Source organism: Alosa sapidissima, chromosome 3 (assembly GCF_018492685.1).
Source record: "Alosa sapidissima isolate fAloSap1 chromosome 3, fAloSap1.pri, whole genome shotgun sequence".
NCBI lineage: Eukaryota > Metazoa > Chordata > Actinopteri > Clupeiformes > Clupeidae > Alosa > Alosa sapidissima.
Genome location: NC_055959.1, coordinates 25,479,998 through 25,492,497, shown reverse-complemented (window position 1 = coordinate 25,492,497; position 12,500 = coordinate 25,479,998). Strand labels below are relative to the sequence as shown.

The window sequence follows — 12,500 nt, the reverse complement described above, 5'->3', positions numbered from 1 at the left end:
CATCTAACACCCTCTTGAGTGTGGATTGAGTGTAATTGGTGGGTGTGTGAGAGCAAACAGCAGGGTTTTTTTGGTGTCGGAGGTGCTCGAGGGGGGACACTGACTGGAGCTGCTGGATGATGAGCTCCTCCTCGTTGAGGTACTTGAGCCTCTCCTCCTCCACTAGAAGGCGCTGTCTCTGGAGGGGGTCCTCCTGCTTCCGCAGCGCGTCGCACACGCGCATGGTGATCTCGCCCTCCGTACGCTTCATCAGGGTGCGCATCGAGTCCTGGTTCTGCAGCTGAAGACACAAACAAACACACACACACACACATGCAGAGGACAAAGGGTTTGAGAGGTAATACACACACTTACGTACACACACCAACCCCACCTTCACCCCTAACGAACACACACACATGTGATCTTTGATGACCTGTCCTTGAGGTGAAGTTATTTGTTGTGTTTGTGCAAGTGTGTGAACTGTCTTGTGGGTAATGTGTAGCATGTATAATTTGTGTGTGTGTGTGTGTGTGTGTGTGGGACTGCACTGGCCTGTCCTTGACTACATGTGTTTGTTTTGCTCTTGACATTTACAGTGCTGTGATGAGTTGATGGATTGACCCATCAGTCTGAAAGCTTCCGTGTATGAGAGAGGAAATGGGAAGAGGATCAGAAAAATGTCAAAAGATGAAACAAAGAAGACAGATACCAACATGGGGGATGTTCAAGTCCTCCCTTGCCCTTGAATGTCAGTTTCACAACATGAGAGATTTGCTGTAGGTGTCAGTTTTTCATAGTGTTATGACCTCTTGGTGATCAATCGAATCAAAAGGGACATATTTATGTTTGCAGACTACATTTACTCTCTCCCCCCCCCCTCTCTCTCTCCCCCCCCCTCTCTCTCTCTCTCACTCTCTTTGTGTGTGTGTGCCTCTGGCCATCTTAGCTTAGTGAGGTCAAAGAACGGCCTGCTCCCTCAGACAGGTCAAACTATCAACTCTATTGCATTGTTCTTCCCACACACACACACACACACACACACACACACACACACACACACACACACTAACTCTCTCTCTCTCTTTCTCTGCTTGCTACAGCAGTAGTGTACACTTATTTCTGACACAGTTTGGTTTCTGAGTCTCAGCCACCTGCTGAGACATCCCATCAGAGCCCTCCGATAAGGCAAATACCTCTATGTTGTCAACTTCAAAAGCCAAATATCCACCTGTAGCCTCACACAGGGCTTTCCAAGCTTATAATATCACCTGAGGGTCTGTAAGTCTCTTTTTATAAATGTCACTCGATAACTGTTTATCAAACCGTTGAAAATCAATTTCACTGAGCTATTTTTAGCGTTGCAATAACTACATGAATGGATCAGTTGGAAAACAAGGAGCTGCTACAAGGCCAACATAGCCTCCAGCTCCTGCTTCTTTGCCTTCTTGTACTATGAATGTTTAATATTATTTCTGTGCTTTGTTTCATAATGTCTATTGCTATTTTATCTATTTATTGCTACAGCCATTTTGCTTTGGATTTCAATATGGATATTCTGCCATCATTCTTCAAAGTTATGATCCACACTGTCAGATTTGCACATTTGGGATGTAACTAAAGAGGGTGTCTAAGTGGGAGACTAAAATCTGTTACTTCAGCTAGCAACCAGATTACGGTGCAGTGCAATAAGCAATCTACAGCAAGGCTGTCACTGTTGAGGGAAAAAGATGGTGGTTTTATGGGAGAGGCAGCAGGCCTTTAACAGTCTGTCTGCAAGCAGGAATTGGCTCCAGAGCCAAATGGACATGCCGTCCCAACAGACTCAGGCATCCCTCACAGCAGCAGCACTCCGGAGATGCACTGTGTTGCCATGCTCATAACACATTTTAGTGAGTGTGGGTAACACTCACAAAGCTATAGGTTTTTCAATCTGTGCGTCAAAAAACAGATGTTCACATCTTTTTGTGAAGTTGGGTAACAGACAGGTGAGGTGCAGTAGTGTTCTCTACAGGTTATTTTGGCATATGTTACTGAAGAGATTGCAACAGGATTTGCAATGTTACAGATGCAAAGGTGTTAATACAGATGCTACCCCAGCTGTTTCTGTAGGTGTCCTTCCAAGTGTAGTGCTATGTGTGATTAGCAGTTTCAGCATAACATCATTGGTTCTTTCACCCCGAAAAGGTGCACAGGTGTCTCTGAAGGTGTGGTGTTACTGACACTGTTAAGGTTGTACATGTTTTAACATGTAAAGAAGCAGTAATTCAGCCAGTGTTATACCATGGAATAATAGCGACAATGCTGTTATGTGTGCTGTTAGAATGGGTGTTACAAGAGGTGTCCCCTTAACTGTATATTGCATCAGTGTGTTGCTCCAGCAGTCACTGATGAGTAAAGGTATGGGGCAGATGGCTGATGACATGTTTGACTAGGGTTAGGGTTAGAGTTTCTTAGGTGTTTCCGTGTTTGTGGTACCTGCATCTTGCGCAGGTGGCTGAGCTGTTTGCGCAGGTCGGTGGCGTTCTGCTTCAGGTCGTGCAGGTGCAGCTGCATCTGTAGCTTAGACACTGTGCTAGCAGGGCTTCCCCCAGACGGGGGTGGTGGCATGAGCGCCAACGGAGCAGAGGGCGTCTGATCTGTCAATCAAACAATGCCAGACAAGGGGTCAATGGTCCCAGAGGCCATACTTCCCTCACTCTCTCTCTCTCACTCTTACACACACACACACACACACAGAAAACAGAAAGAACAGTCATGCTGACAAAAAAACAAAACATTAGCAAATGTTCAAATTCTTCACACGACTGTGGCAGCACACCCCAACAGAGCTTAGCCTCATGGAACATTCCCTGCGGAGGAGAAACACAGCTCCATTGGCAGGGAGACATCCTCCACAGGGACCAGGCAAGCTCAGCCTCTCCAAGCTGTCTACAGCAACATGCATTTGTCAAAATAATAATAATAATAATAATAATAATAATAATAATAATAATAACAACAATAATAGATCACACAATAATAGCAGAAAGGCACCCAGAGGCAGTTTGTGTACAGTGATGGGTTGAGCAGCATGTCTAATGCACAGCCATGTGAGGGAGAGTGGTCCAGGTTGCTGTGAGGGAAGAGGGTGCATTGACATAGCAGAACAGAACCGAAGCCTGGTCCCACTGACACAGAGCAGCAGGTGAGAGAAGACCAGTGAACAAGCCAGAGAGAGGAGAAGAAACACTGTGTCATCCTGAGGATCGTAAAGACGTCTTTCAGGAAGACACAAAGCCTCTCCATTAAGGTTACACGCAGAAACACACACATACACACACAGAGGCACACGCACACACACACACACATACACACACACAAGCACACAAAGGCACACACATACACACACACACACAAGCACACAAAGGCACACACACACACACAAACAACAAAATAAACACTAGTCCAGACAGTGGCTGAGATTTGAGAGCTACCTTTCCTCTTGTGACGGCGAGCTGCAATACAGGAGTAGATAAATAAGTAGGATGATAATAAGAGAAGAGAACTGAATTATGAAAAGGAAAATAAAGAGGATTTAGTCGAGGCAGGGGAAAGGGTCTCTGTAGTCCACGGGCAGGAGGGAGAAGGAGGAGTCTGCACGGTCAGTTCAGGGAGGAGTTCAACAGACCAGATGCATATCACTAATACAATCTACCAGAACATTACCTCGGAGGCCAGGCCACTGGACAACAATCTGGACACGGTGCAAGCAAAAGCATGGCAAGGGAAAGGGGGGGGGGGGGGGGGTTGTATGTCTTAGAGAGAGGGAGAAGAAGGCAACAAGGAGGGGAAAGACAAAAAGAGACTGAGTGCAATGAACTGCCAGTCCTCTATTTTTTTTAGCCTTCTACTGCAGTGGGTGAAGAAAGGAACCACAGTTCCCAGCATGCCTCAGTAAAGCCCATGTGACTGTTACTGGAGGGGAAATCAGTGACTGGGTTCCAGGGGCCTGGCCTGGAGCAGCAGTGTGTGGTGGAAAGGTCAGAGGTCAGAGGGGTCACAGGGGTCAGAGAACACAGGTGTGACTCACTTCCTGTGGCCGAGCCGTCGCTGGCTGATTCCGTCTTCTCGCTGGAAGAGAAAGGGAAGGGCCGTGAAAACTCCACCCCTTGGTCCGGAGGGCAGCCCGCCATCATGCAGAGACGCAGCAGGCCGCACCTGAGGATCATACAGCCAGAGTACTAACACTGGACTATACTACTACAGCCAGAGTACTAACACTGGACTATATATACTACTACAGCCAGAGTACTAACACTAAACTATACTACTACAGCCAGAGTACTAACACTGGACTACAACCAGAGTACTAACACTGGACTATACTACTACAGCCAGAGTACTAACACTGGACTATATATACTACTACAGCCAGGGTACTAACACTGGACTATACTATTACAGCCAGAGTACTAACACTGGACTATATATACTACTACAGCCAGGGTACTAACACTGGACTATACTATTACAGCCAGATCAGTAACACTGGACTATACAGTTACAGGTACAGGCATGAAACTATACTGCTACAGTTACAGTAGAGTATTGATACTGCACTATACTATTACTGGCAGAGTACTGACACTGGACTATACCACTACAAGCAGATTACTGCCACTGGACGATACAGTACACTCAGACACAGTATATACATTGCATTGACTCTAGTAAAAAACTGAACTCAGAACTGGGCCAGCCCTCTACACTACATAGACTAGAAAGAGCACTAGACTTTTTTTTTTTTTACATAGATCAGCACCGTACTACATTAAAATAACCCAGATTAACCTAGAGATAATAACAAGAAAATGTACACTGTAAGAACAGCTACAGTTGAAAGAAGGCTATAAACAAAAGTAGAGTAGTAATAAAGAACTAAAACTGTGATACAGGAATGCAGTGAGTGATATAACAGAGCAGTGTGTTTTTTTTTTTTGTGGTGGGCTTACGTGCTGTCGCTGTCCGGGCCTCTGGTCAACACACTCTGCACTAGACCAGTTAAACTGGCAATCTGCTTCTCCATAGCCTCCATACGATCCCTATAATAGCACACATATCCACACAAATACATTGCAATATTCACTGTAATCAGCATACAAGCAGACAGAAGAATACATTTGGAAATACGTAGTGAAAGAAACTGTGAGTTGCTCACATTTCATTTGCAATCACATTTGTATTCATACTGAGATAACAACTCTAACAGCTCAAACAATTCTAGCAGCTCGGTCTAGCCACGCAGATACAGACACTCATAACACACAGACACATAAACACAGACACATATTGGTAGACAAAACAACACACACACGTAAGAAAAGCACAGAATCACATACCGCGTCTCGGTCTCGTTGCCGGCCAGTGGGGAGTTGGCGCTCTGCAGGCTGAGGGGCTCGGAGCTAGAGCTGGGCCTGGACTTGGGGCTCTCCATAAACACGGACGAGGACGAGTCTTTGCGGAAGCTCTGCCGGACGGGTGAGGCGCGGCTGGGTGGGCTGGAGAACACGTCGCGGTCCCTCATCGCCGGCCCGTCCGACGCCATCTTCTGCGGCGAGGACGGCGGCAGCCGGAAGCCCAGCGTGGCGTAGGTGTCTGTGTAGATGCCCGCACCGGGCCGGTACAGCGGGTCATCCATATCGCCGCCCTGCAGGCCGGCCGCGGAGTAGGTGCTGAGCGAGCGCATGGAGCCACGGCGGTACAAGCCGGTGGGGCCCAGCGGGTCCAGCGGCCCCGACAGCGCGGCCAGCGACTGGGTGGACGCGATGCTCAGGCGGCCCTCGTGAACCAGGCTGTAGGGGTCAGCGTACAGGCCCTCGTTCTTGAGCAGCACCAGGCTCTTGGCCGACACCTCCTCGTCGGGCTTGACGTCGCGGCGCTCCAGGATGGCGCTGGGCGAGTGGGAGAGGCCCGGGGCAGCGTTGGCCGACTGGGGGCCGTGGTGGCCGTGGGGGTGGCCGCCGTGGTGACCCCCGGTGTGGGGGTGCGGGGGGAAGGAGGGCGGGCGGCCGGTGGTGCCACTGTAGGAGAGGCGGGAGCGAGCCGGGGAGTTGGAGGGGGGGGAGGCCGACGAGGACGAGGGGAGTGTGTTGAGGCGGCGCGTGGGCGAGGACTCGCGGGAGGTGTACACCATCTCTCGCTGCGACACACAACAGATAACACACACACACACACACACACACACACGAAGTCATGAAACACAGTCAGAAGTGCATCTTACTTTTGCTGACAAAAGACAAAGACTCTGCTCTTTCTTCCAAACCGCACACAAAAATACGCGCACACACCGCACAAAACATCCAAACACTAACATCACAATATATTTTTTACTACATGATCTTTGACAAGTTTGTAAGAAGCCCACACTACAGATATGATCCATACAGTAGGTCTCTGTTGCTAACGAGTGAGAGAAGAAGAAAGACAAAACAAGCAAACAGGTTTTTGCTGGGAAGTGCACAGAAGGACTCTCCGAGTGAATGACAGAAACTGACACTCTGATCCTTTTGTCCTCCATTGCCTCGTCCCCTCCCTTTTCTCCTCCCTCCATCTCTCTTTTTCCCTCGTTCTCTTTTTATCCCGCTGTAACTCAACTCCACAGATCTCAGCCCCCCGCACCCCTCCCGCCCCACCCTTCCCGTCAGACTGAACCTCCGGCAGAACACAGGATTACATGTTCACTCTACTACTCCCTCCCTGCATATCCCCACTCATTCACTTCCTCCGTTCTCATTTAAGACATGATCCTTTCATCCCTCCCCCCTCTCTCTCTTCATAACGGCGGTTCATACTCTTTCAAGATCACTTGACTTTTTCATGTCTGCTCTTTTTTTCCATCTAAAAAGGTTTTTGGAGAGATAGATTTTTGCCCTGAAAAAAAGCACAGGCTTTTAAAGTTTGCAAGGCTCTCCTCGGTTTGTAGTGAATATGTCTGTGCTCACTTGTTTATCAGCTTTCCTCTGCTAATCCTACTCTTTCAGCCTTGGGAAGTCTTTCATTCAGTGTCTTTTCCTTGGGGTGTTATCAGTAACCTCCTCTCCTCTCCCCCCTCATCTCCTCTGTCAATGTGATTGACAAGCATAGCTGAAGCATTGCAACAACTCCTGCCAATAACACACACACACACAAACACAAAGATATGTGTGTCCAAAGCAAAATTGTGGACACACACACACGTACACCCACCGTTATACACTTACACAGACTTATTCACACATAATAATAAAATACACACAAACACACACACACACACACAAACACACACACAAACACACACACACATCAGCATGCAAAATGCGGCTCATTAGCGCATAACTCCACTTCAAGGAAGCGGTTGGACAGACTCAGGAGCGCATGAAAAAGAGAGACCCCTCCCTCGCTCAGAATGAAATAGAAACCGGCGTTAGAAGAGGAAACAGTCGAACAACAAAGTGAGCCTTGAACACGATTGCGTTTCAAAGTGAACAATCTCGGGACTCCTGGACGAATAGTAAGTGCTGTTGCTTTGAAGCTCTAGGCGACGGCGGTAAACAACCGGCCGTTCAGAGAGTCGCAGAACGCGCACGCGGCGATGCCAAGCCTCTGGGAGCTGAACTCATAACCCAGTGTTTGTTGATCCACTTATTAAGCCGTACTGTCCTCCACACATCCTTCTGGGCAGATTAAATGGAGCCACGGCTCCGCTCGTTAACGCCGCGTGCTAACCGGCGCTGACTCCTCCAGCCACAATCCGTCTTCCAAAACCCCCCATTTAGAATTCATGAGTTTTGTGATCACTGTTTGTGTGAGCTACGTGGTAAATTGTGTGGTGTTTACACCATTACTTTGAGCAGCACTGCCGCCTGACACCCTCACACATTTCAGATCAGGATACATAGTTAGCAATATGCAGTATCTAGTTAGCAGCAGTTAGTGATACTGTCTATAGACCAGGATATATACTAACAAGAAAGGAGCCATTTCTGTCTCTCATAATAGTCAATTATGTGCGATGGCACCTGTTTGACAGGGAGAGAGAGAGTGCGATCACAGGTGATACCGTGGCCCCTTCATCTCACAGGAGTCACAATGACCTCAGTGGAAGTGGCACTAAGGAGGTGTGCTGACATCACACTGGCGCTGTGGAAGGTTAACTGATCATAAACAGAGAGGAATTAAGGCCACTGCACCCGGCGCCCAAGGCAGAGGCAGGGAAATGACCAGCTGATTGTGTGAAGCTTTATGCCTCGACTGGGACTCCAATGAGCCAGTAAATGACAAGGAGCACCGGAGAGCCCATGGGCAGCAACGAAAACAGTGCACTCATCCACTCCCTCCAAACACAACACAATCTATCATTCACCTCATAAAGTTGTTTTGTGCCTGGTGGGGGGAGAGGTCTTTCCTTCAAGTACAGAGGTCATGCCAGAACTATAACCAACTCACCAGCCTTAATCTTTCACCTCACCCAAAGGTCCACTATACTTCTACAACCATCACAACCACTAAACCTGCGCACACTATATAAACCTGCCTTCTCTACCCTCATCCATCCTCCTAATACATACCAAACCCCCACCTATAAACATCACTTCTATAAACAGCCCCATCCATAAACCACACCCAGAGCAGCCCCTACTCTCCATTCACCACCCAAGGGGTCCCATCGGCACGGAGCGAGGCTGTGTAGGAGTCTTACAAAGGCTGCAACTAAACCATCCCATATTCAAAACATACTGCTCCTCAAACCTTCATCAGCCATCTTATCCAGTTATTTTAATACAGACCCCATCTCAAGCCACCCCCCCCACCACCATCCCTCTCCAGACCCGCCTCCTCCTCAGCTGCAGAACCCCCGTTGGCGAGGTTCTAGGCTGGATGGGAACGGCAATATAAATCTGCCCCTTAAATCCTCATCAGTCCTCTTAATATGAACCTCAGTTCTTCTTAGACCCCATTTCCACTATAGACCCATTCTATAGACCCTTTCAACAATAAAAACAAAAATGATGCTTGAACATTCTATTTGGTTCCCAATCTACTTCCTCTGTATTAAGATAACATATGGAATGTTAAAACGGAAGCCTTGTGGGGCCAACTATGATGCTGATAATGGAACTCTCTTGAAAGGGCCTATAAGCCCTCCATCACCCACCTCCCCCTACTTACCCGTAGGTCTCCGTTGGCGAGGTGTGAGGCTGGGTAGGAGGCGTAGATGGGCTCCTTGCGGAAGATCTTGATGATGCTGCGGTCCTGGATGTCACGCACGTCCTCCAGCTCATAGAAGACGTTGCGCGCCTCGTCCTTGATGAGGATGGCCGTGTTGGGCGACTTGAGCATGCCGGCGGTCAGCTTCTGCGGGAACATGTGCACGATGAGCGCGTGCAGCGTCTCCATGCTGGTCAGCTCATGTGTGATGTGCACGCGTCGCGTCTCGTCACCAAACTGCAGGAACAGCACGCCTGGGGGAAGAGAGAGGGGGAGAGAGAGAGAGAGAGAGAGAGAGAGAGAGAGAAAGGAGAGGAGAAACTGGTTAAAAAAGAAACATGGTGTTGTTTTTGTTAATAATGGGAGAAAAATGTGCAAGGACATACACTGAGGAAGAAGCTAAAGAATAGTGATAAAGTGTCTAGTGATAGAGTTTAAAAAGATAGATGGACAGACAGAGAGAGATAGAAGAAAAAGAAGAAAGGTGGATACACGCCGGGAGAGATGGATAGAGACACGACGATCGATGAGGAGAAGACGTGTAGAGAATGGACGGCTGCTTGTGTTTTAACTTCCTCTTGTTCTCTCTCTATCCCTCTATCTTTCTCATTCTCTCTCTCTTTTTCTCTCTCCATTCCTCACAGGCACTGGCACCTCTGTTGCTGTTCCATCTCTACTAGACTGCTGAGCTCATCACCTCAGCAACCCACACACACACACACACCAACACCACCCCCACCACACACACCTCCATCCCTCCTCACACACCTCCACCCCTACAGTGGATAGCAGAGCTGAGGAGCCCCAGCAGGCCGGTCGGTGTCTGACACCTGCGCTTATCAGCTTAGCACCTCAGCACGCCACTCTCAGTAGGGGACCAGTGGCCAAGAGAGAGAGAGAGAGATGGATGGATGGAGAGAGAGAAAGGAGGGAACAGAGAGAGATCATGGACAAGTAAAGGAGAACATTTCACTCAGCTTTGTGTGACAAAGTAGAGGGAGAACTTTCAGTGACCTGCTTTTCCTCATGAAAACAGAGTCGAGGCTACTTGTCAGCTCAGTTTATGGAAGTTAAAATCGAAAACTAAAAATGCTGAGGAAGATACTGTGGAGTGACCCAGACAGTCACCATCAGGGAAGCAGACATCCTCCCTAAACGGCCTTCTCCAGATGTCTTTGAAGACTTCAAGGAGCTGTTGTGTGCTGCTTAGTTCACTTTGCACCGTGATTCACAGAGAGAAAGTCACTTGGGATGGCTGACTGAACTCACATTTCACATATCGCAAGGTTTTCTTCGCAAGGAGTAATGAAATGTACAGTGCAACCAGAAAGTTTTCAGACCCTTTCAAGTTTTCCACATTTTGTTATGTTTCAGACTCATCTTAAAATGGATTCAATTCATTTTTTTCTCATTAATCTACATACAATACTTCAACATTCCAGTCCTTCTTTATGCTTCTCTCATCCTCTCAAAGGAACTCTAGATCTCATTCATAGTGACCACTGGGTCCTTGGTTATCTGTCTGACCAAGGCCCTTCGTCCCGGATTACTCAGTTTGGCTGATCTAGGTAGACTGTTGGTTGTTAATGTTATTGTATCCTTACCCAGATCTGTGTCTTCACACAACCCTGTGTTGGTAAAAATATTGCATACCAAAGTGAAATATGAGATCCAGTCACGAAGAAGTACAATCAAGATGCAGAGTTTAATTTGGCTGTATACAGGAGAGAGGCACACACGTAGCACAGCATACTCCAGAATATGCGTCTCGACACAGACTTATCCAGGGTTTAAGTACCCAACAGCAGAGAATAGATAATCATACAGTAACAGTGGCCAAGCCAGGAGACATCCAGTCTACCTTAATCAATGATGAAAATGGTTGTTGACGCAGAAAAGACAACAACAAGTGATATCCACTCTGGCGCCTTAAATTATCATGTTTAAAAGAACAGTACAGATATCATACAGGGTCATGATGCAGACGTAGAATCATAATTTTAGTGTCAAAGTGACCCACTAGTGAGAAATGCAGAACATTAAACCACAAATTGGAATATTGGGCCCAATGCAGCACATTAAACCAACATAATGTTCTATTCCACTTTCTCTCACCTGTTTTACAGGTCTACGGACAATTCTCTCGACCCTTGTGGCTTATTGTGTGTAGATTGATTAGAAAAAACAAATTGAATCCATTTTAAGATCAGTCTGAAAAATAACTAAATGTGGAAAACTTGAAAGGGTCTGAAAACTTTCCGATTGCACTGTATGTGGGGTGTATAGGAAGACAACAAGGGATGAGGAAAATGTGTGTGTGTGTGTGTGTGTGTGTGTGTGTGTGTGTGTGTGTGTGTGTGTGTGTGTGTGTGTGTGTGTCTGTGTGGTGTGTGTGTCTGTGTGTGTGTCTGTCTGTCTGTCTGTGTGTGTGTGTGTGGTGTGTGTTTTTGTGTGTGTGTGTGTGTGCTGTGTGTGTGTGTGTGTGTCTGCCTGTGTGTCTGTGTGTGGTGTGTGTTTGTTTGTGTGTGTGTGTGTATTGTGACACACATGTGAATCTGTGTCCATACAAGTGTTCCTGGAGCTTGGCTGAGCCTATTACTAATCCACAGGCTGCAGGCCATAGGAGTGGCAGATGTGCTCAGAAAACAATTAGAGTGAGCAGATGTGCCTGGCGTGGTCTCCGCAGGTGAGTGTGAAGCTGTGTGCACAGGGCACCATCACGTGCGTGCCATTTTGACTGCAGAACAGCTTCAGGAATAGACAGGAGTGTGAAGAAACAGCAAACAGGTCTATGTATAGTATGTGAGAGTTTATGTATCAGTTGAATGTGTGTGTGTGTGTGCCTGCCAGTGTGAGTTTTGTTAGTGATTGTTCATATGTCAGTAGGTGTGTTTGTGTATGTACTGTATGTGTGTGTGGGTTCGCCATCTGTGTGAGTATTTTGAGTACTGGAAGGAGTAGAACAGTGCTATATAAATGCACTCCACTTACCAATTTACCATTTGTATGTCAGTGTGGGCGTGTGTGTGTGTGTGTGTGTGTGTGTGTGTGTGTGTGTGTGTGTGTGTGTCTGTGTGTGTGTGTCTGTGTGTGTGTGTGTGTCTGTCTGTGTGTGTGTGTCTGTGTGTGTGTGTGTGTGTGTGTGTGTGTCTGTGTGTGTGTGTGTGTGTGTGTGTGTGTGTGTGTGTGTGTCTCCTCACCAGGCGAGCGCAGTTTGGACTGGCTGGCGGAGCGCGAGAGTGGGAGGCTCTGGCGGAGGCGACTAGAGCGGCTGAAACCCAGCGGGAGGTCGG

General features: G+C 47.7%; 1 protein-coding gene across 5 annotated transcripts in view; it reads right to left on the bottom strand.

The window, feature by feature from the left end:
• si:ch211-278a6.1 (SRC kinase signaling inhibitor 1) overlaps positions 1-12,500 on the bottom strand; it is a 104,338-nt gene that overhangs the window by 16,215 nt on the left and 75,623 nt on the right. For 4 of the 5 annotated variants that reach the window (XM_042087432.1, XM_042087431.1, XM_042087435.1 and 1 more), the window contains exons 4-10: positions 12,408-12,500; positions 9,169-9,461; positions 5,361-6,160; positions 4,974-5,063; positions 4,052-4,179; positions 2,458-2,618; positions 105-280 (exon numbers count right to left, since the gene is read on the bottom strand). The exon at positions 12,408-12,500 is cut by the window's right edge and continues 103 nt beyond it. In XM_042087432.1, the coding sequence (XP_041943366.1) occupies positions 105-280; positions 2,458-2,618; positions 4,052-4,179; positions 4,974-5,063; positions 5,361-6,160; positions 9,169-9,461; positions 12,408-12,500 (1,741 nt within the window). The remainder of the gene's footprint in view (positions 1-104; positions 281-2,457; positions 2,619-4,051; positions 4,180-4,973; positions 5,064-5,360; positions 6,161-9,168; positions 9,462-12,407) is intronic. The other variant, XM_042087434.1, reaches the window with a different exon arrangement.